At 42.9% G+C, this 22,925-nt stretch overlaps 4 protein-coding genes across 4 annotated transcripts in view; all 4 read right to left on the reverse strand.

The window, feature by feature from the left end:
* The window catches only part of LOC145710247 (uncharacterized), a 39,292-nt gene extending 21,197 nt beyond the window's left edge, over positions 1 to 18,095 (reverse strand). Inside the window, exon 1 of the mRNA XM_081787966.1 lies at positions 18,089 to 18,095. Coding sequence (XP_081644092.1) covers positions 18,089 to 18,092 — 4 coding nt within the window. The 5' untranslated portion in view covers positions 18,093 to 18,095. The remainder of the gene's footprint in view (positions 1 to 18,088) is intronic.
* Positions 676 to 3,396, reverse strand: LOC145708344 (uncharacterized). The gene is made up of 8 exons (XM_081786004.1): positions 3,258 to 3,396; positions 2,948 to 3,052; positions 2,780 to 2,901; positions 2,612 to 2,732; positions 2,012 to 2,147; positions 1,639 to 1,778; positions 1,152 to 1,305; positions 676 to 1,025 (listed from the first exon to the last, which is right to left on the reverse strand). The coding sequence occupies exons 1-8, from the start codon at positions 3,309 to 3,311 to the stop codon at positions 868 to 870; spliced, it is 990 nt and encodes a 329-aa protein (XP_081642130.1). The 5' UTR covers positions 3,312 to 3,396; the 3' UTR covers positions 676 to 867.
* Positions 3,384 to 10,901, reverse strand: LOC145708347 (dedicator of cytokinesis protein 5-like). Its single transcript, XM_081786008.1, is given in 15 exon segments — positions 3,384 to 3,726; positions 4,305 to 4,335; positions 4,700 to 4,786; positions 4,834 to 4,946; positions 4,991 to 5,126; positions 5,172 to 5,339; positions 5,467 to 5,854; positions 5,934 to 6,145; positions 6,190 to 6,318; positions 6,364 to 6,736; positions 6,781 to 8,162; positions 8,234 to 8,629; positions 8,631 to 9,173; positions 9,217 to 9,350; positions 9,353 to 10,901. Coding segments are annotated over 15 exon segments (5,646 nt in total). The 5' UTR covers positions 10,845 to 10,901; the 3' UTR covers positions 3,384 to 3,664.
* On the reverse strand, positions 11,709 to 22,917 carry LOC145710246 (transportin-1-like). The gene is made up of 16 exons (XM_081787965.1): positions 22,737 to 22,917; positions 22,026 to 22,696; positions 21,738 to 21,905; positions 20,111 to 20,296; positions 18,576 to 18,640; positions 17,815 to 17,996; positions 17,534 to 17,747; positions 17,000 to 17,093; positions 16,861 to 16,959; positions 16,300 to 16,414; positions 14,901 to 15,011; positions 14,770 to 14,854; positions 14,434 to 14,533; positions 14,144 to 14,389; positions 14,002 to 14,100; positions 11,709 to 13,549 (listed from the first exon to the last, which is right to left on the reverse strand). Exons 1-16 carry the CDS (start codon positions 22,897 to 22,899, stop codon positions 13,466 to 13,468), a joined length of 2,682 nt encoding a protein of 893 aa, XP_081644091.1. The 5' UTR covers positions 22,900 to 22,917; the 3' UTR covers positions 11,709 to 13,465.
* Between the last annotated feature and the right edge of the window lie 8 nt (positions 22,918 to 22,925).

Here is a 22,925-nt window from a genome sequence, read left to right on the forward strand (position 1 = left end):
AAAAAAACGCTGCTCAGCTCATTCCAAAGGCTAAATCCCTCCCCCACTCGTCTCAACCTTCTTCTGTTTCTACTCAATCAGAAAACCAGGCAAAAAAAAAAAATTTGAATAAATACCTGAACCGGTTGACCAGAAGCCAGTGAGATCCCTACACTGGGATCGTCTGAGTACTCCTGCGCTATCTCGGGTCGGCAACCTGTGTTAAAACCTGAGTCAGGGTTCTGAAAGAGCTTAAATATATAGCCACGAAAATGACAACCTCATAGGTTTCCTTTGAAGCCGCGGCTATTCATTAAAGCTCTTTCAGAACCCTGACTCAGGTTTCTACACAGGTTGCCGAGCCCAAGTCGCTATCTGCACATCAGAAAGCACTTCAGTAACTCCAAGACTGTAATACTTCGAGGGAATGCTCATTCTTTCTTTATCTTTCTCCTCCCAACCCAAAACCCGGTCCAAACAACAAAAAGAAGAGAAACTAGAAACTTTTCTTTTTTCATGAAATAAGTGAATTTATTTTCTATTGAGCACTGTCGAGCACGAGAACAATAAATAAACCGACCGTGATTATTACTTTTTGGTGAAGCCCGCATTTTTGTTGAAGCAAAAATCGAAATATGAAATTTTTGAAATGGTAAAATCAGAAAAGTCGCTCTTTGGAAAAAAAAAGAATAAAAATTTTTCAGTAAGATTTTTTCTCAACACAACAACAGTATTCAATTGTACAGTAATGTAAATGCGATCTTCAAATTCTACAAAATGGAACAAGTGGAAAATTTTTATTTTCTTCGTTGTTTTCAGGATCGTTTTTCAGGATCAATTTTTTCTTTTTTTATTCTTCATGCCTCCGAGTCTGGATTGTTGTTGTTTTCAAGAGGAAGGGATTCGCCAGCTGTCGCTTTTTTCGCACATTGGCGCCTTTTGCCTTTTTCGCATCTTCCGACTCAGCACCGATTCCGGGTCAGTGTCGCACAAGCCAAAGTCGCATTCCGACGCTTCTGACTCTTCTGCTTCCTCTTCTTCGGCTTCTGAAACAAACGTTAACTATTGGCTTCATTTCTGGTTGAAAAGTAACGACCCGCGAAAAAAGAAATGTCACCCTTCAAGAAAAATACGATTCTTTGAAGAATTAGAATAGTAAAAAATTGATTTACGGGAGAATGTGACCAAGTTGAGTTTGCGATCAGTCAGCGTCGAAAGCAGCAGGTCTTGGAAAAAGACGCCTTTCTCGTGCGACTCGTCGTTCGAAGAGTCTTCTTCTTCAGATAGATTGTCCAGCAGGAGTGAAGTGGGGACGGCCTGGCTTTGCTAAAACAAGATGGTTATTTGATTGAGCTACTGATTGAGAAACTGACTTCCCCAACCTGTGTCGAAACCTGAGTCAGGGCCCAGACTAACGACGCGACTTTTCATCATAGCTCTTTCAGGACCCTGACTCAGGATTTTACACAGGTGCTCTTTTCCATTGATTTGATTCTCCTTCTCGCTATGGGCCCAGAAACCTGAGTCATGGACCTGAAAGAGCTATTGTGAAAAGCAAGGCCCCTGACTCAGATTTCTACGCAGGTTTCTGAACCCACATGAGAGAGGGAGAATCAAATCAATGGAAACGAGCACCGAAGCTTCTTCTTTTCAACTTACAACTTTATTATTTTGAGCGTTGAGCGCGTTGCTTGCCTTCGATGGCGTCGCAGCTCGTTCCGTTCGGTTGCTGGTGTTTCTCCTTGTTATATCCATTATCAAGTTGCGAATGGCCGGGTCGTCGATCATAGGATTCAGTCCTAAACAAGCGCTGTTAGCAGCTCGCTCAGAACATAACTGATTCTCCCCTGTTCTGTTATTTTTGAAGAGGAAAGAATCTAGAAAGTGGAAAAGATAAAATGAGTAGAGTTGGTAATAAATGACGAGTTAAATTGTAAATGATCTTACAAATTTCAAAAAGGCCGAATGCTTGTTCGATCCAATCGGTCTTCAACTGTCTTTTTCGTCTCTTTACGAATCAGTCAAGACTTACCTGTGAGGTCAATGATCTCGCGATTGCTGACAAGGTCCATGATGGGGATCGCACTGCTCCTTAGATTCCTGTTCGGCCTGCTTCCGCCTCGCGACGATCGAATAATCGACCTGACGTTTCTCGCAGATCGAAACGGCTTTTCAAGGTTAAAAAAGTTGCCCCTCCTTGATCCTTCTTTTCGCCAAAGCTTAAACTCTCTGCTCAAACTTTTCAAGCGCGCTCGCTCTAAATTCTCCATAATTTCGCGAAAAAAGCTCTAAACAGATGACGACTGTGACTCTCTCTCCGCGTGGGATGAAAAAAAACTGGGTGGCGCGCCGCGAAAAACAACCAATTTCGCCGCCCGAACCAGTTTTTTTTTCAAAAATCGAACTATTTTTTCCATTTTTAAAAAAGCGAATAATCAGATAATCAAAAATAAGAACCTATGCAAAAAGAAAACCTGACTCAGGGCCCTGAATTTGATGAAATTATTCAGAATTCTGACTCAGGTTTCCTACACAGGTTTCCGAGCTCAGACGAATAGGTATTTCCTTAAGAAAAAGTCTCCAATCAAAACTTTGGAATTTTTCCTCTATGTCTTCAATTTTTAACCTGTTCCTGGACATGGTCGATTTCGAGGTGATTTAACAAATTGTCGGTCATGTGATTTGGTTCGCTTGAAGAAGTAACCGCGCAGACTGGACAAAGGACGTCTTTCACTTCGCCACGGTGAACTGTTCTGAAGAAAGAAGCTAGAAAAAAGGGGCAAAGAAGCGGGGAACTCACGAAATGTGTGAAGCCAGGTCAGAACTCCTGAAGCCGAAATGGCCGCAAAAGGGACAAGTATAACAATCGGGGTCGGAATCCCCTCTGTGGTACAAGTTCGAGTCGTGGTGCGTCAGTATACTCTGCAATGGGCGGTTTTAAAAACGGGCGCTGGCGTTTCATTTCTACCTGCATGGGGTGGTCGGGCCGGTGGTTGCTTGTCGACGCGCTTCGGGAATAACAACGCTCGCACAAGTCATAGTCGTGGCAAATTAAACATTTATACCGGATACCCTGAATTATATTTTATCATTTGATCGTTTAGGGGTGACAATGGTAGGCGATTTGCTTCTAGGGGGCCCCCAGAAACCTACTCAGCGAGATTTTCTTCTAGAAGGGAGAGGGGGGGGGGGGTTGTTCGATACCCCCTTTCTCTGGGTTTCGAAGGGACCCCCTTCTAACATCAAATTTTTTAACACGAAATCGGTGAAATACTCACTTCAAAGTTATTTTGAAGACAATTATCGCAGGAAACAGATTCATGCCTTGACATCCCTGCTCAGAAAAAGGAGCGTTCCGATAATCAAAAGTCTACTTCTGAAATGTTCGAATTCGAAATGGAAAATTGAATTTTTGGAAGAGCGATTTTGAAAAAGAGCAGTTAGTTTCGAAAGGACAGAAGTAGATTCAGTAGTTCAGAATTTTTGGAATAAAAATCATAAAAACAGAAAGTTGAAATCAAGGATGGAATGCATGACAGAAGAAGAATGAACTGATTTTGATTGAAATTGAGATTTTGATTTTTTCACGATTTTCATGAGACTTTTTTCGAATTTCTTTTTTACTTTGATAGTTGCACGGATTGAAGATTCTTTAGTTTTTTTTACTTTGAGACAGATAGACTTTTTAAATCATTTTTGGCGGTTTGGGCGGCTTTTCGGGAGCTTTTTTCAGAGGCAGAGGAGGAGGTTCGTCTAGGGTTCCGCACGATTCGGACAGAGACTTTATATTTACCAAAATTTTTAAATTCTACTAAAAATGACTAGTTGAATCCATATCCGATCCTTGTTTCCCCCCAATGCCATTTCTTTGGTTATTTTAAAGCTATTTAAAAATATAAAGTTTAAAAGGCTTATGCGCTCTGATTGGTCAGCTGCGCAAGCGACTTTTTCTAGACTGAAGATTCTTCCATCTGAACAACACAGTCAGAAATTCGACCAATCAGCGCACGGGAAATAAAAATGATAATAGTTTTGAAAACTTTAATTGATCAGCACACAAAAAGTTCGCTGAGTTATAATTTCATTTAAAAACGAAAACTATTATTTTTTGGTGTTCTTTTTAATGGGAGGGCGGCTGAACGTGTGCGACAGAAATATACCGGAAAAACCGAGATAAATCGGCGAATTTTAAGAGTTATCAGAATAAAAGTATCGTCATTTTCTTCGCCATAGTCGAAAACCTCAATCCCACTTAAAACTTCAAAATTTCTTATAGTTAATTTTGGTTTTTGAAATTTGGGTCCTCCGATCGTGCGGAACCCTAGGTTCGTCGGGCGAGAGAGGTGGGGAATAAATCTGAAGCTTGTTTAAAATGAATTCAATCAAAAAATTCTTAAATGCACCGCGATTCGGTTTTCTTCTTGACAAATTTTCGCTGGATTCCCGACTTTAACTAAACTAAAATTACTGTTGAAAATCGAGAAGCTATTTGCGGATTCGAGCAAAAAAGAACCAAAGCCGCAGAAAGCGCGGCTTTTTTTATCTTCTTTTGCTCGGAGCCGCGAAAATGGGGCTGTCTCGATTTTTAGCAGGAATTTTTGTTTGGTGGCAGTTGGAATTTCAGCGATAAGAAGTCAGGACGAAAACAGAATCGCGGTATTAATTAGTTTATTAATAATTTATTAATTGATTATGAATTAAGACGTTGTTTGCGACGAACCTTTAGCGTGCTATTCTCAGATTCAGCCCATGATTCGGGTCTGGATCTGGACTGAGATTTGGGTCTTCTTGGGCGCATTGGCGTCGCCTTTTTGATTATTGGTTAGTTCGCTTTTCGCAAAAGAGAGTACTCACATGCTCACGCAGCTCTACCGTCGAGCTAAAGTTGAAAGTCGGCTTGATGATGCGTTCTGGCGATTTTGAGCGGAACGAGTCGGAGGAGATTTGACGGCGGAGTTCTTGAGCCGCTACGATTTAAAATTCGACTTAAGAAAGGTTGAAAGTTGAGTACTTTTATTGAGCGTTTCGCGGATGTTGTCGGTTTTGTCGACCAGCCACTCGGTCGGCCTCGACTGCCGCCTCGATTTCTTCAAAGAGGCGATTTTGGAATCCGAACGGGCCACTTTCTTCTTCGGCAGCGTCTTCATCTACAATAAGAATCAGCTAAAAAGCAAAGTAAAGGGTCGATTTACCGGAATCTCGGGCATATCCTGATAGGCGCTGCCCGGACGCGAGCCGGAACCAGACGAGTTGTCCTCCACCGAAACGCGGGAAGCATCGACGGTCGACTTTCGACGGAGACGACTCTCACGGCGATTGATCGAAGTTGGCAAACGCTGCAGCGAGGAAGATATTGTTCGCCTTTAGAGTGGATCGATCGCGAAACAAAAATAAGACCCCTTTCAAAGATTTGAGCGTTGAAAACTGAGCTGTGCTCGTGCCAAACAACGCCATTCGAATCATTATTCTGTTTCTTAAAATCCAGTTCCTTCCATATTTCTCTTCGACGTCGGCCTTCAACTTGTGAAAAATGCTGGTCAAGTCGTCGTGAAGCGGGGCGAGCGTCGGCTGGTAAGTGTCCACTAAGTTGCCATGGAGCACCATCAATTTCTCGAGAATGGGGATCTGCTCGGCCATCAAGTCTTTCAACCTGTTGATTTGCTTGTATTCGGCGGCTGTGGCGTTCTGCGCGAACGCAGCCGAGAAGAAGGCCTCTTCGTAGTTGGAGAAGCCGCGCGATACTGCCGGATCGACCGTGCCCTTTAGCGTCTGGGTCAGCTGCTGGAATTGTTCCACGTCTTGGCTGTACTCCTTCACCATCGCCGTCAGCTCGGCGTTTCGAGAGTCGACGATTGCGATCGCGTTTTCAAGCGGCTTTTTATCGGGATAGCTCTATTCTTATCTAATCTTCATTTCGGTCAATCTCAATATAAATAGAAAAGCGTATCCGTTCCGAGAGCGTTTCAGTGTTTGTGTCTTCTACTTCGTACCATCTGAGAATCCCGGGAAACCGCCCCGCCGTCCTGTAAATTCGCCGCTCGATCCACATCGTCGCGTGTTCGTTGTTGACGAGCCGCGTTCCTTGGTGGAATCGCCGGTCGTACTTGAAGTTGCTCGTCTCGTTGCACATGTAGTACTGCAGGATTTTCGGAGGCACGGGTTTTTCCTGCGAGCTTTTAGTAATTCATGGTTTTGAGAACTGAAGCTTACCTTGAATTGGGCGGGGATGTTGCCGACTGGCTTCACTTCGTAAACTTGCAAGTGCTGCTCGATTGACTGCTTGATGTGTGGATCTGGAGGCTTCGTATTGTTCATCACCTTTGACTTCGGATATCGAGACTGTAAAAAGGCTTTTCAAAAAGAAGGTAAATCATGGAGGCAAACCTGGATGGTGTCGATGAGATCGTCCCTGAGCTCGAACTCGTTGCCTCTGTAAATAAACATCCTGTTCGAATACTGCTCGGGCCAGCCGTGTCCGAAGTAGCCGACGAAGAAGTAGGGCGAGGGGATTCGCACAACAGACTTGTCGACGATCTTGCGGCTTAGTCGAGAGCGCATCTCTAGCCGCTCGGCCAGGCTCACATAGTCCAGCTGGTTTTCTTCGTATTCCTTCTCGATCTCTTTCGAGCAGCGGATCGCTTCTTCCCACATCTTTCCTTTGTCCAGAAGCTCGATGATTTCCTCGTAGAGCTCTTCTTTTAAATCTCGCTCTGTGTGGCAATTCTGGTACTTTAAAACCACGGAGGAGCAGTAGTTGCTGAAAATGATGAAATCAAGGATGAAAAACTCAGTTTTGAGTACCTGATTGAGAGAGAGCGAGGTTCCCAGGACAATCTATCAGCGTGTTCCAAGAGAACGAACGCTGCTTCCGCGAAATTGTTAGTCTCTTTGTGAATTTTGTAGAGTTTGTAGAGATAGTCGATGTAGAGGTCGTCCCGGTTGAGCTCATTTCTGTAGAACTTCAAGAGCTTCTCGATGACGATCATGGCGTCGATTTGGTCTTTGGAGACGTTGGCGCGGAACTCGAGCAGCAGATTCATAAAAATGTTGACTTTTCGGACGAAATCGAGTCCCAAAGCCTGAAGCTTCTGGTTCCGCTGACACCAAGAGGAGAGGATGTTGACGAAGAGCTCGACGTACTGCTGGTCGCCCAGGCCGTCCGAGAAGTGCTTGTCCAGCGAGGAAATGACCGCGTGCTCGACGATTGGGAAGGTAGCATTCTTGCTCGTCGCCACTTCGAAATTGATCATATCGTAGAAAATTGGCAGCGTCTCTTCGCGCAGCGACTTGACCGGAACCAAACTCATCCGCAGAAAATTCTGCAGAACGTCTTGAGCTTCGTGCGTGATGAAGTCTTGCTTGTTGCGACCCAAATTGTTCCACATTTCCTTGACCAGCGTGGCCACTTGGAGACGCATGTCCCCATAGATCAGCTTCATCTTTAGTCTTTTGATGAAGACTTTCTCCTCAATCTGCAGAATCGGCTGGCTGAGGAAGAAGATCGAAATGTTGAAGAAGCTCTTCCAGAGTTCAAAGTTGAACTCACTTTTGCTCTGGAAGTACGAATAGAGCGTCAGGGAGGTCATTCTGATGCAGTTGAGGATTGTCGCGGCGGATTGGATGCTGAGCTGGACCCACTCTTTCGGAATGGAGAAGTCGCACTGCGCCGAGATCTGGATGAACTCGTACAGCTGCATCAAAAACTGCTTGAGGTGGAAGTGGTTAGAGCCCTCATTTTCCGTCACCGAGTCGATCAAGTACTGGTAAAGATCCTGCGACAGCCAGTTCAGCACCGTCACGATCGTTGAAAACAAATGCTGAGTGGACTCTTTCGAAGATTCGTCCAAGCTCCCAGTCTCGACAGATTTGACAAAGCGCTTCATTAGAGGGCGCAGTAGCTGAGCAAGAATGACTTTCTGCGAGACGGAATTGTTTTCGCAGGCGCAAATGATGTCGCCAATTAACGCCGCCGTAGCAGCTGGTTCGATGTTCAATTCGAGCATTGAGTTCAATTGAGCCACAAGCTCCTCCAAAATAATCTTCTGGCAATCAGGGAAGTCAGTGAACACCACCGAATTGACCGATAAGTTGAAGAAGACGACGCGTTTCTCAATGAGCTGCTGCTCGTCGTAGCGGCTTTCTCCGGGAATGAAGCCTATCTGGCGCATTATCGCCACCATTTGCTACGATCGAGGTTATTTTTGATTATTTGAAAACGTGCGAAAAGCGAAGCTCAACCAAGTTAACCCCGTGCCTGAGCTAGTAGGTCGGGGGCGATGACGTGCACGAGCTCGTCTAGTGTCGCGGGCAGATTTTGGAAAACAGCTGCATGCGCGGTCAGACTTTGGCCCTTCTCATTTAGCAACCTCTGGATCGAGCAAAAGAAGCCTTCGACCAGCGACTCGAAGGAAATGTCGTGCACGAAGTAAGTGGCCGGATCCGAGTCTCCAAGCGTCTTGTACAGCTTTTGCGAGCGTACGATGAACTTGAAGAGGTATTTCAAGCTACGCACAACCATGTAACGACCCTTCAACTCATTGTCCGCTGATCGGGCTGATCTGGAAAGGGATCTTTTTGCGAAAAAATAAAGATAAAATTGCGAAATATTGGATTTTAAATAAAAGATTTTTACGAAAATTTGGATCCCTAGATCTGGAACGTTCTCTCGTTTCGATTCTTTTGTTGATCAGCTGAAGAAGACGGACAGCAGCGAGCGTTTGCGAAAAATGAACGTTGATGTATTCTTCGAGCACTTCCTGGAACTGCTTGAATCGTTCGTTCCCGACGATCTGGATCAAACTCGACAAAGTCAAAAGCACATCTTCGTCGAACTTCTTCAAACTTGAGTCGTTCAAAATTCCGAAGAGCGCGTCGAGAATGTCGGTCAAGAAAATCATGATTTCGTGCTGCTTGCCGCTAACTTTGGAATCGCCGATCGAGTCGTAGCGCCGCAGCGATTCCAAATATTCATCGAGTTTACTCGGATCGCTCTTCCAACGGAGCAGGCCGATGATTCCGCCATCCTGGGGCAGCTTCGTCGAGTAAAGCGACGTCCGCACGTGGATAAAGTCCTTGGTCGCGTGGATGCCGTCTGAAGACGCCAAGTCGGAGAGACCATCTTCCGTGTGGCGCGCTTGGAGGGGCAAGAAGTTGGCCGATTTGATCTTTGATGCATCTGCTTTGTAAACGATCAGCTGAGATGAAGGTTAGGGCTATTCTGTAATTCATGATTCTCACCTTGTAATCATTGTCTTGAATGGTGCCACTTTTGTGCGACTTGAGCGGTAAGAAGGCAAAGGCGAATTCCTGCTCGCTCTTGTCTTTTGACTGCGTCGTCGAGCGATGCCGAAAGGTGAAGAGGACGTATGCTTTTTGAACTCGTCGACGGGGATGCGCATTTTGACCCACTCCATCCAGTTGGGAGACTTTTCCATGTAGTAAACGTGGCTGCGGAAGTGGCTGCAGGGGACGGCGAACTCGCCGTGCGCGAACGTCCCCGGGATCACGTTGTCCTGGACGCGCACGGACATTTCCACTTGAATGCTGCGCGCTTGCTTGGTCGATTTCTCGAAGTTGCCGCTCCGCAAAAGAATGTAGAAGTCGTTTCGGTACAAGCCGGGCATGATCACGTCCGGGAAGGTGCGTCGCTCCACGATTTGGCAGCCGACTTGGTTGCCGACCAGTTCGCTGTTCGCTTTCTTGATGTGCTCTAGGGAGCCGTGCAGAACGCAGAAAGACACGAGCAGTTGGCCAAGCTCCTTGAGATTCGAGTTCTGCGCCATGTTGCTGACCGAGGAGCTCGTTTCCCGTCCAAAATGGTGGTTCACGCAGCGAATGATGAAGCGATGGAAGGGCTCATCGTTCCCGTAGCGGAAGACTTTCAGACTGACGATGGCGTCGCTTTTGACCGTCGGACTCAAAATGTCCTTCATCGAAATCGTGCACACGCCGAAGGGGCGTCTGATTCCACCAGTCTTGCCCTCGTTCTTCGACGCTTTCGAGCTCCCCAAACTCATCTGTTTCTTCTCCGCATCTTTCAGATCCATTTGGCCGACACGGACGATCGTTACGATCAACAGCACATTCGGATCTTCGAGCTCCGAGTTTGTCAAGTCCATGAAGAGACCCCTGAGCAAGTGGCCCTTGGATAAAATATCCGTGTTGACGTTTATTCGCACTTGGCTCCAGCGAATGAGCAAATTGTCGGAGATTTGATGGAAGCGGCCGACGGAGTCTGCTTTGGCGACGCAAACGTTGAATTCTGCCTCGTCGCCGAATTTGAAAAGCGCGTTGACGAGTCTGAAGTATATCTGCCGCTTGACGTTCTGGTCCTTGTTTCCCGCCTTGCGGATGCTCTCCAACGCGTCGTGAAAGTGGCTCGCCTCGGCGATGATGTTCTGCATCTGTTTCTGGCTCTTCCGCGACTTGGAGTACAACTGGACGGGGTTTGCCTCGCTGGGCAAAATCACGTTCATATTCGGCCCACGAACCGTGTGGTCCGCCCCGTACGCCTTCAAATGCGCGTTGCCAAAGTCCAAATGCTGTGCAAGTTCCTGGGCAATCTTGGCCGTTGCCGCCTGCGTCAACGAGCCAGAAACAAGCTTCCTTCGAAGCTCAAGAACGCGATTGATGAGAACCGCGACTTCCTGCTTTTTGAGCTCGACGCTGTCGTACTTTTCGTACTCGTACATCTTCTCCAAGTACTTGGACCACTCGGTGACGCTCGAAGCTGCTTCGTCGATGATCTTCAGAGTTCGCTGCGGCTTGAGATGAATGTAGCACTTGGGGAAAATCCCCAGACGGTCGGGCTCGTCCACCTTGTAGCCGCGGAACCAGTCGCCGGAGATTTCGTTGATGACGACCATGTCCCCAAGCCAAAGCTCAAGCGCTGCCGGGAAACTTTTTCAAGAGTTAAAAATGATGTCCCTTTGATAACAATAATTTAGGTTTTGAACTCTGTTTCCTTTTGTGGCTGAAGTTTCCCAGCGCGATGCCGACTTGCGGGGCACTCCCCATTTTCGGCCGATTTGGAGATTTTGAAGAGTCCGATTTCGCGAATTTCGATTCTGAAATAACAAAAATGACTTCAGACCAAAAAATCGAGAAAATGTCTTTCAACGACTGTGGCCTAAACTAGTGCTCTCTGGATGCTTTTCCGTATTGGCGAATTCTGAAAATGACTTTTTCTTTTTGAAATTGAACTCTTTGGAAACTGAATCACGCTGAATAAGCGTCTTGAACTCGCGTTGCGAAAAAATTAACGAGCTGATGCTGAATTCGAAATCACCAAAAAGCCTCGAATTTTTGATAACATTTCAATCAGGCAATTTGTTGATCCTTCAAAGTCCTGCATGAATCACCTTTTTTTGCGAAAATATGCATGTTTGTGCTTTCCTGCGAAATTTGAAAAGAATTGAGTCCATTGGAATGGCTTTCCATAGGGATATGGGTTCGTTGGGGCTTTACGACCAATCAAAAGGGAGTATATTCTGTTTAAGCCAATCACGGAGCACCTAACTCAACAGTTGGAAAAATCACGAAGGCTTTTTGAAACTGTTGGAGAAGATGTTCTGGGATTGGCTTAAACGGTAAATACTGCCTTTTGATTGGCCGAAAAGCCCAAATGAACCCATATAAACATGGGGACTCGAGCAGGCGTCAAGGCTATTTTTTCTGCTTTTATAAATTAAGTCTAAGATAAACTGCAAGATACAATGGAAGAATAAGGTCGATGCTTGTATATTTTTTGATATTCAGGAGTTTTGATATTTCAACACGACAATTTTAACAGTTTAGTTGTTTGATAAATTACTTTTGACAGGACAGAAGTTAGAAAATAAAAAAAAACCCAATTTATTTTTCGAAAAAAACAGAAGAAAATGCTAAAGAGGGTCAGAGGAAAAAGTTAAAAAAATACTATTTAGGCGCATTCTGGAAAAAAGTATATTATAAGTTGAGTGTTTATTTATTTTTGAGTTAATTAAATAAGACTTGAAACCTATACTGACCATTTCAGTACGTTGCTTGAAAAAAAACCGACCCTTAGAAAATCCAACTAGACTTTAGAAATGGTGCTATACTTTTCCCGACCCTTTAAAGTGCCACTCCCACCCTTATTTAAAAAAAACTAAGGGTGGCCGTAAAATTAATTTAAATTAAAACCGTTTTTAATTTTTAAGATTAAAATCGTTAACTATTTAGCGTTGCTTTTGACAAAAAAAAAAATATTTGAGAAAAAAATCTCAAAACGCCAAAAAAGTCGCTTTTTAGAGAAACATTTTTTGAAAAAAATTTCTCTAAATTTCGCAATTTAGATTAAAAAAAGAAAAGGGAAAAAACCTTTTCTTTTTGAAAATAGGAATAGACAAAACCTTAAGGGCGTCTATTCCATATTATTATTTCTATTTAAAATGATAAATAAAAAATATTTAAAGTCATATTTTTATGCTCGGAGTAAAAAACAGTAAAATGAAACAGATTCTGAGCACAAAATATACAAAAAGGAGGAATATTAAAATTAATATTACTTTTTAGAAGGACTTATATTTTCGATGATATTCGATATTATGTTCGCATAATAGTAATAATGTCTAAATGTTGATATATTAATATATTTGGGCAGTGAAAAAAGTTAATAAATAAATAGATTTTAGACAGTTTTAGAGTTACAATACAATGCCCGGAAAAATACTTAGAAAGACATTTAACCCTCCGGCGCGCGTTTGCCAAAGAAATGGCCACCACGCGCTCAAGGGTTAAATTTCTACTCTCGGACGCGTCTTCTGCCGAAAATACAACCGAGAGTTAGGTTCAAAGAAATTTAACTCGTGAGCGCGCGATGGCCATTTCTTTGGCAAATGCGCGCCGGAGGGATAAGGTTCTTTATTTGAACTTTTAAAATGAAGCGGTTAAAAAGTAAGAAACTAGGTCACATTTTGGTTAAATGTTTAGGAGGTTATTTACGGTGTTAAATTTTAATGTTTATGTTTTCTAGGAATGTAAAAAATATTTCTCTTTCGGTTTAAAAAAAATAGCCAGAAAAAAGCCAGACAGAAAAAATAATCTTTAATGAACTCGTACAGAAACAAAATGGCGAAAATCAACGCTGATTGTACTAAAAGCAAAATTCATAACTGTAACTCATACTGTAGCTCAGACAGTAGTAGGCGAACATTGGTAGTAAGAAGAAAGTTTCCCGAAAAAAATGGAAAAGAGAGAATCAGAAACAGTCACAAAAAAGGGGGAATTTCGATTTTGAAGAAACTAACTTTTTAAAAATTATTAAAAAAAAATTAAAAATATTCCAGTTTTTGGAAATTAAATTTAATAAAGCGCCCGTGGTGATGATTTTTTTGTGCGGAATTGAAAAATTTACTCGTGATAATTGAGAATTTGTAAATGATGCTTAATTTAAAATTAGATAAATAATAAAGAAGTGGTGAATGGTTAAAATGAAGGGAGAAGTGAGCAGACTGTAACTGGCAAGCTACATGTTGTACTGGGCGGCGAGCTTTTCCGAAAGTGGTGCTGGAAACTGGCTCCGGAAGTTCGTCCATTGCACTTCCCCGACCTGAAGTTTTTGGGTGAGGGAAGAACACAGGCTCAGAAACCTGTGTTGGAAACCTGACTCTTTTCTACACAGATTCATAAGCCCAAAAATTCAAATTTTATAATTATTAATTTTAGCGGTTTTTTATTCTTTCTTTAAAAAGATGTCTCAGTAACTGGAAATTGGGAAGAGCTAATATTTGAAATATTAGCTCTGATTAGTCGTTTATGATTTCATCAAGAAAAATGTCAAAAAAGAGTCGCTTCAAAAATTAGACTCTGAATAGGTTTAATTTGGCTTTGGTGAGTCAGAAAGATTACTCTTGGGTAAGTTACTCGTGATGAGACTGGAGTAGGAATGCGGCGGCGATTTCCAATAATTCGAACAAGAATTTAAAACATGTCTTTTCAAATTCTAGTTTCAAAAATAAGCAAGAAAAATAGACAGTAGCCTTGTCTGCCGAAGTGACTTACCTGCGCGCGGAACTCGTTCAAAATCTGCGAGAACATCTGTTTTAGATCCTCCTTTGGATTGATCCAGGAGACGATCGCGTCGATGAAGTATATTAATTCCTGAAATATACTTTGGTTAAAAATAAATAATCTTCAAAATTACATGAACGGCGGCGGCAGCGTTCTCCCTGATCATGAGGCACATTCCCCTGAAAGCGGAGTCTTTTTCCTCGTTGTCGCGAATGTTCCTCAAGCTGGTGCACCAGGTGCGGATGAACTGGCCCAAGAAAGGGGCCACTTCTTTGTGGCAGTACAGACCTAGCCGGCCCAAAGTGATTCCCGTGTTTTCCAAAAGCGTCTTTGGCGTCGTCACCCGCCGCGAAATGTCGATAAGCGGCGGCAAAACCGTCTTTTAGCCATTTTTCATTTTTGAAACGATAAAAAATGCAGTACCTGGATGTGCTGCTTCATCCCTTCGCCGTGGACGATGGCCACTTCGCCGATCGCCCAGCAAGCGTTGTTACAAACGGAAATGTAGTCCGGATTTAGGTTTCTTCGAAAATTTCAACAATTTATCGGTGAAAAAAAATGGAAATATTCAAACTACCGGTGGTTTTCCTCAAATCTCGAACAGCGCCGCCACTGCGAGTTTCGAGGCTCCTGATTGGCAAAGCTCAAAAATGTCTCCAAATCTGGAGACAGTTAAGATTAATTATTTTTATAATTATTGAATAATTAATAATATTGTTTAAAACAATTTAAAAGATCGTTGAACGTGTTGAAACATTCCTAGCAAGAATTGGCAGTAGTTGATTGACGCAGGGCTGGACAAGTTTGAAGCAGGCTTTGGTTAGATCGCCCAGGAGCGCAAACGCTGAAAGAGCGAGTTGAAACAGAAAGAGGCATTGTTCGCTTCTCACCTGATTGTCGCACTTCTGGCAGCGGGTCCATCATACACGAGCCCATCAAGTTCAGCAGATTGCTTTGCGCGACCAAGGGCTCTAGAATGTTCCCCATTCCCTCGGCGAGGCCTTGGACAAGTTCAAATCAAAGCCGGGTTATTAAGTTGGCTTTAGTTGCAGAATAGGTTAGGGTTAGCGTAACACATCCCATTCTGATGACCAAAGAATGACCAGTTTCTGAATAATTTGCGACAAAAATCGAGAAGCCGCTTGCGGCTTCGAGTAAAAGGAAAAAAATAGCCGCGCTTCGAGCGGCTAAAGCTATCTTGTACTCGAAACCGCAAGCGGCTTCTCGATTTTTGTCGCAAATTATTCAGAAACTGGTAATTTTTTGGGCAGCAAAATCCGGGATGTCCCTTCCTGGTAAAAATCCCTTCCTGGTAAAAATCCCTTCCTGGTAAAATTCCCTTCCTGGTAAAACTTTTTTTCTTTACCAGGAAGGGATTTTTACCAGGAAGGGAATTTTAGCAGGAAGGGAAAATCGAAATGTCAAATAAGTCAAAACATAAAATGAGCTCATTGCCCTATGAAATTATTTACTCGACCCCTCTCTGAGCATATTTTTATCGATTTTTAGAATTTGTTATTATCTAATATAATTTAGGCTGCCAACGCCAAGCGTGCTAGAAGGCCCAACCTTACGTTTTGAACGCACTGGAGACCTGTTTTCATTATTTTGTTTTTCTTACCGGAAACTTACCTCGATTATTCGACATACGGAGGGGTTTTTCATATAGAGCTCTATATGAAAATCCATGTTGGGTTGTATCTGCCCCACCCTAAACGGAATCCTAACCCAAACTCGAGTCCGTCAAGAGATATCAAAAGCCAGACAAGAGCCCTATCCGGGATAGGCTATCCCGAACCCTGATTCTAAACCAAGTGCGAATCCGTCGGAATCAATCTGAGCCCAAATACGATTTTGAACTCAACCCAAACAGCATTCCTGAATGAATGATTCTGAATGACTTGATCAACTCATAAATGAAAGAAAAACAAAATAATGAAAACCGGTCTCCAGTGCGTTCAAAACGTAAGGTTGGGCCTTCTAGCACGCTTGGCGTTGGCAGCCTAAATTATATTAGATAATAACAAATTCTAAAAATCGATAAAAATATGCTCAGAGGGGGGTCGAGTAAATAATTTCATAGGTAAATGTGCTCATTTTATGTTTTGACTAATTTGACATTTCGATTTTCCCTTCCTGGTAAAATTCCTTTCCTGGTAAAAATCCCTTCCTGGTAAAGAAAAAAAGTTTTACCAGGAAGGGAATTTTACCAGGAAGGGATTTTTACCAGGAAGGGATTTTTACCAGGAAGGGACACCCCGCAAAATCCTCGTTTTTGAACTACGTTGCCTGAAAGCAAATCCAAAGCGACAATGGCAAAGTCCTTGTTTGGCGGCTCATGATCCGAGTTTTCTTGATAAAGTCGATCTTGGAGAAGCGTTTGTTCTACCAGTTTTACGCAGCGCTAAATCGCGAAATTAAATCGATAGAATTTGAGGAAAAGAGGCATTGCGGTTTAAAAATAGACCGGAAATTGCTAAGTTGACAAAAAAATTGAGCATTACTTAATTCGTAGGGATCATTGATGGCCCCATTTCCGGTCTATTTTTTTAACCAAAATATCATATTTCCATTTCCTCATTTTTTCATCCCCAAGAGCGCAGTAAAAATCGACAATAATTCAATTTCGCAATACCGAGGGCACCTGTGTAGAAAACCTGACTCAGGGTGCTGAAAAAGCTAAAAATGTAGCTACTTTAGGACCCTGACTCAGGTTTTCTACACAGGTGCCTTCAGTATTGCGAAATTGAATTATTGTCGATTTTTATGACGCCTTTGGGGATGAAAAAATGAGGAAATGGAAATATGGCATTTTGGTTTAAAAAATAGAGTTGTCGATCTGGGTAGTACCTGAAAGACGGCTTCGGAATAGGGCTGAAAGCCGGGGCCCATGGCTGTGGCGACGGAGCTGAGACACTCCAGCAAAGGAAACAGGTCGCGATCGTCGTCCTAGAGCGCTTTAGATTTGCATGAATTTATGGAGAGTTACCGCGAGGCCGTGCCATTTGTTGAACAGCGATGGCATCAGTTTATCCACGTATTCCTGCTTGTTCAAGTGGCCGCCAACCGAATCTGCCAGAGTGCCTCATTTCAGGATCCAAAAAGAAGGGCCATATTGAAAACGTAAATTTTAAAAAGAAAAATTTGGAAAACTTTAAATAAAAATCACATTTAAAAAAGTGGCGAAAAGTCAAAAGGTCAAGGGCGTGTTCTGAAAAGGCCGCGGGGCAAATTCAGAATCGTCCAGAGTTAACTCGCCTCAGGCGAGCGCTAGGCAGGCGCTGACGTTCAAATCAATATTTGAGAAAAGTTCATCGATTTCTCCCAGAAAACACTTCTCGGGCGAAATTACGCGGGATTAGATAAAATTGTGTTTTCGAAGTTGAAAATTCTAGAATTTTTTAACAAATAATTTATAAAAAAATAATAACTAAATGAATAAAACAATTAATTATCTTAATTAATTAATCTAAATTTAAATAATAAAAAATAACTAATTCAAAAGTAATATTTTGGATCAGTTCCTATGGCGTCGTACAAAATGAGCAAGTTCTTTTTCTGGTATTTGGAAAAGGCGAAGACGAGCGTGTCGAGGATGTAGGTCAAGTAGGGGACGAGTTCGCCACAGGCTTCTTCCTCCAGAGTCGCAAAGGCCGAGCAGGCGGCTTCTTGGACGCGCTTGTTGTGGTCCACGATGCGCTGCAGAAGCTCGTTGATCAGCGGCTTTAGATACGTGTCTAAAAAAGGCTGGCTTAGCTCAGAGTTTGAGAGCAGGAAATAGAATGCGGGAAGGGGTTTACTAACCGTGGGAGACCATCGACTGCTGGACGATCCAGGAAGAGTACCTCGAGAGCGTCCAGCAAGTAATACTCCTGACAAGGGCTTTCTTGTCGGCCAGTCGCTGGATGAGATAGGGCACAACTTGCGGCAGGTGCTCCGCCATTCCGCTCGAGCATCCGTCAGAAATGGCGCCCAGAACAAGAATGCCTAGCCAAGTTCAAAGCGAGCCTCCTTTTTGGCGTTTTTATTAACCCACACGTACAAAAGTAACGTTATTTTTCATCATCACTCGATCTACTCATTCTTTTTCCTAGGCTAGGACTCAGAAAGTCCTGGACTAAGAAAGCTGTGGAGAAAACCTGAGTCAAGGCCTGAAAGATCCTCAATGAAAAGCCGCGTAGTGGTATTTATAGAAAATTAAGCCGCGGAGCGGCTTCGCAAAGTCACATTTTCAACCTATAATTAAATTCTGGCGAAGCCGCTTCGCGGCTTCTTTTTTTCAAAAGCCGCTAATATAGATCTTTTAGCCCCTGACTCAGGTTTTCTACACATGTTGCTGCGGCTTTTTTAAACAAAAAAATAATTTGAAAACTAATAAAAAACAGCTAATTAGTTTTTCGGAAAAAGCCGCACGCCGCTCTATAGAATGCTTTTTAAAACTTATGTTCACCTTTGGCCGGGTGCACGGGTTCGCCCAAAATAACGGCGAATATAAAAAAAGCAGAATCAAAGCCATAAAAAAGCAGCGCGCTAAAACGCTGGCCAAGGTCAACATTTGAACTTTTCCTGATTCGCGATAGACCCAGTCGTTGTGGTAGAGCACCTCCTCGAGCTTGGGCAGTACATGGGGCTTAGAAGTGGGCTGAGCAAAAGAAAAAACGCGATTCAATTGAAAAACGCGCAGACAAGAATTTTAATCATGTCCTGGCACGCCAAACATTTCTTTCTGCAGACAAAACACCCGTCTACCAAAGTAACGCTGCTGAGCAGGGTTCGGTAATTTGAGCTCAAGCTAAAACTCATTTTGGCTAGACGCTCAAATTTCCTCAAATTCAGAACTCAAAGTGACTTGAGAAATCATTTTGAGAAGATTTGAGAGTTTTGAGTTTTTGGGAGATTTGCGAGTTTTGAGTTTTCAAAACTCAAATGAAGCGAGCGCTTCCTTGATTGGCTCATGGATTGCCAGAATTGATTTCTCACGCGAGCTCTCATCTCTGAGTTCTCAAAACTCAAATTAAAAAACGTGAGTCTCAAGCTTTGTTTCCTTGAGTTTTAGCGTGAGCTCAAATTACCGAACCCTGCTGCTGAGTACGTTCCTTTAGTTCTATTTTCTTGCAAAATTGACAATTATTTAATTAAAAAATTTCAATCAAAATCAAAACTGTTGATTTTCTGAGTTAAATTTTAAGCGGCTCAATTTTGAGTTTTCAGTGTAAAATAATCAAAATTAAAAATCAATTAAAATTTACTAATTAATATTATTTTACACTGAAAACTCAAAATTGAGCCGCTAGAAATTGGACTCAGAAAATAAACATCAAGTAAAAGCGAAAGTGATAAAGTATAGAAATTAAAATTATTTGCTTCTTAAATATTTTATTTTTGAAGAAAAACAAAATATTTAAAAAAGCAAATAATTTCGATTTTTATTAAACTTATCACTTTAGCCTTTGAAGAGATAGAACACTACTCGTCACATAGATATATTTTCCGATAAGCGTTCATCGTTTACGAAACGATGAGCATCGCCTCATGTCACTTCAGCGCGGGTCAAATTTGATCAATTGTAAAAAGCCGGCTCAGGCGCGCGATAAGGACGGTCATTACTGTGAGACACATTTGTTAGCACCTACTAACTCGAGCTGACCTTTAGCTGCGGATTTTTTTTATTGCCGGAAGAACAAAAAATTACTGTACCTCTTATAATTTCAAAATTGTAGAAAAATCTCCAATTTATCAGATTTTCTACAATTTTGATACATAACAAATCTGGGGCTAGAAAATCCGTTAAATAGGGGACCCCCTTGAGGAATTTTAAATCCATTAAAATCGGGATACTCTGCTCAGTAATCATCTAGGTCCTCATTTTAACGGATTTTCCATTCTTCCAGACGGTACCCTAATTAACGGGCTCGAAAATCCGTTAACAAGGGGACCCCCTTAAGGAAATCTAAATCCGTTACAATCGGGACCCCTTATTAAATAAATCTCGGTTGTCATTTTAACGGATTTAATAAAGCATTCCTCAAGAGGGTTCCCTTGTTAATGGATTTGCTTCCCCAGAGCCCCAAAATTGAAAAAAATGTAGCTCAGCCCGCGCCAGAATGTCATCTTTGAAAACGTTGGAAAGCTGGTCGAGCGCGGCGGCCGAGCACTTGCGAATGTTCCAGTCGGCCATTGGGTCTTCGTCTTCGTCGTCGGACTCGCCGTCTCCGCCGCCGTGCATTCTAGCGCGGTGGTGTCGAGGACGGATGTCTTGCTCCGAGTCTGGCACGTTCTCGTCGTCCTGAACGAACAGATTATTTCGCAGAACTGTTTTGCTGAAAATTTAATGGCGCTCTTTCCTTTTTCGCGCGAATCGATGCAATTGACGCAGTTCAATTGAGAACGAATTAATAATTATTGAACCACACCAATTTTAACGTGAAATAAAAAAAATCACAAATTAAAGAAAACGATCGAAAAACAAAAAAAAAATTTTTCTACCAAATAATCAATTTTGATTTCACAATTTTTAATTTACATTTCCAACTCTGATTTTAACTATGGAACAAAAATTGAGTTGTGAACTTTTTATTTTGCTTTCAAAGCAATTGTCATTAAAAATTGCGGAGTCGATTCTTTTTAACGGTTTTGTCAAAAAGTCGTAATGATTTCCGGAAGGATCTATTAGCCAGCGAGATGGGTTGCTTGGCGAGATCGATTGGGATTTGGCCGAAGACGGGTTCGGCTCACGAAAAAAAATGGTGGGTGAGCGCGGTCTCGAGAGAGCGCTGTTGTCTCTTGGTGGGTTACCTCGGTGCGGAATCGACTAGCGCCCACGCCGTCGACCATTGCCTTTAAAAAGAGTCTGCTTCAGCTTGAGAGACGCACAACAACACTCGACCAAGTGAAAAAAGCAAAACGCAAAACAACAAAAACGCGAGAGAAAAAAAATAAAACCGCCATCTTCAAACTACAAAAAAAAACGCAAAAGAACGAATCCAACGCTTGCAGAAGTTTGAAGAATAACCAAAAAATAGACGAAGTAAAAAAAAAACGCGATGCCATTGACCGACGATTTGACTGAAGAAAACTTCCAGGAAAGATTCGACCAGTTTCTGGACGGCTACATCCGCAGAGAGCTCCAAAAGGTGAGACTTTTTATTTTCGACTATTTAACCCCTCTTGGCAGCGCTCCAACAAAATGGCCTCTCTCCCTCTCCTTTTTAATTAAACTCTAACTTATGCTAATAATATTTAAAGCCGGCTGAACAGATCCTCGAGGAGCTGCAAAACAACGACTTGGACATCGAAGGCATCATCAACCAAAGTTGAAATCAACGAGGACCACCAGCGCAATTTTGACATTTTAAGAATTTCGGAAAATTTTCGAAGAAAAAAAACGTCAAAATCGACTTCTTATTTTAACCCTTTTTCTGCTTTCCTTTTTCTTTGTTAAAAAAGTACTACGATACATTTTACGGCCAATGCAAAAAGTACTTTCCATGAAAAAAAAACTTTACAAAACTCGCCATTTAGACCAAAAAAAACACTCACGCCTGCATAAATAATAAATAAATATACTCTTTAAAAATCCAGAAAATCGAAATTGGACTATTTCTTTTGAATTGAATTTCTTGAAAACGTAGCGAAATAAGAAAAAAATGCGGAGATTCTTTTTCTTGTCTGATTCAATTTAAAAATGACCGAATTTAAAACATCGCTGTTCAATATTTGTAACGTACCTCGTCTCCTCGCAGCGCCATCACGTCGGTCTCCGAATATCGCATTCCATTGATAAGGACAGGTATCAGGTGGTTTAAAAAAGGCCCCAGAACTTGGATGCATTCTTGTTGCTCGGCCAGTGCCATCCAGAACTCGCACGCTTCTAGCGCTACTTTCTCGTCTTCGTCCTTTTTTTTGAGCTCGGCAACCTGTGTAAAAACCTGAGTCAGGCTTCTGAAAGAGCTTGAAACGCTTCCAAAACCCTGACTCAAGTTTCTTAGTTTCTGACTCAGGTTGCCGAGCCCTGCCTGGGTCTGTTTAAGCATGTATCTGACGAGGTCGTCCATGGAAGGCTGTAGCTTCTCGAAGTGAAACTCCTGGATCATGACAAGTCCTCTGCAGACGTAGCGGCGAACATCTGGACTGTCGTCTTCCGCCAATTTGAAGAGGGCGCGCAGGAAGTCGTCGATGTGCTTGGAGACGATGCCGCTGCGGCTGTGGATGAAGTGGTTGATGCAGTTGACCGACTGGGAGCGGATTTTGGCGTTTTGGAAGCCGCAGTAGCGCAGAAACGTCTCGATCAAATTGTTGAGGACTGGCTCCATTTCTTCCTGGTCGAGCTGGTCTTGGCAGTCTTCGCAGAGCTTGACGAAGGTTGAGAAGGCGCCATCTATGCACTCGTCCCTGCCCGTGTCCAGCATCTGGTGCAGACAGGGAAACAGCTCCGGCCAGTACTGGAGCCCTACTTTGGAGGCGAGAGTGGTGACGACGATGCTACCCGTCGCCCTGATCAGTTGAGAGGGGTCGCTCACTGCTTTGATCACTTCGCTCTTTATGAAATGCAGCCTTTGCATCATGACTTGTGGATTCATTACGTTAAAATACTGTCGGATGTTGTTTTTGAGAATGAGGCCGGCCAAACTTCTCGTCGTTTCGGATTCGGTGCGCAGTGGGTCGAGCGAGGCAGATAGAATTATTGCTAAAAAGAAATAAAATATTAGAAAGTTTGTTTTGTTTACCTAGATAGTTGTGAAAGTCTGGGTAATTGTTGAGCTCTTGTAATCTCTGTTGAACTTGTCTGTGAACCTCATTGTCCGAGCTCTGTGAATTGTGCAGCAGATCGAGAATCGCTCGAAGATCATTGTCGTTTGGAGTCCAGGATCCGTCTGCTGGCCCGTTCATCCCGCACTCAACAACTCAACTTTTCG

This window comes from Oikopleura dioica, chromosome XSR, assembly GCF_907165135.1.
Source record: "Oikopleura dioica chromosome XSR, OKI2018_I68_1.0, whole genome shotgun sequence".
In the NCBI taxonomy this organism is placed as follows: Eukaryota; Metazoa; Chordata; class Appendicularia; order Copelata; family Oikopleuridae; genus Oikopleura; species Oikopleura dioica.

Excerpts from the sequence above, each read along its gene's own strand:
- LOC145708344 (XM_081786004.1), bottom strand. The coding sequence starts at position 3,311 with ATGTCAAGGCATGAATCTGTTTCCTGCGATAATTGTCTTCAAAATAAC. Across the intron at positions 2,733-2,779 it reads GACCTGGCTTCACACATTTC|AACAGTTCACCGTGGCGAAG; the intron begins GTGAGTTCCCCG and ends TTCTTTCTTCAG. Across the intron at positions 1,026-1,151 it reads CAACTTGGTCACATTCTCCC|AAGCCGAAGAAGAGGAAGCA; the intron begins GTAAATCAATTT and ends CGTTTGTTTCAG.
- LOC145710246 (XM_081787965.1), bottom strand. The coding sequence starts at position 22,899 with ATGAACGGGCCAGCAGACGGATCCTGGACTCCAAACGACAATGATCTT. Across the intron at positions 15,012-16,299 it reads CGCTTTGGATTTGCTTTCAG|GCCTCGCCGAGGGAATGGGG; the intron begins GCAACGTAGTTC and ends AACTTGTCCAAG. Across the intron at positions 13,550-14,001 it reads TGAACGAGTTCCGCGCGCAG|GTCGGGGAAGTGCAATGGAC; the intron begins GTAAGTCACTTC and ends CAAAAACTTCAG.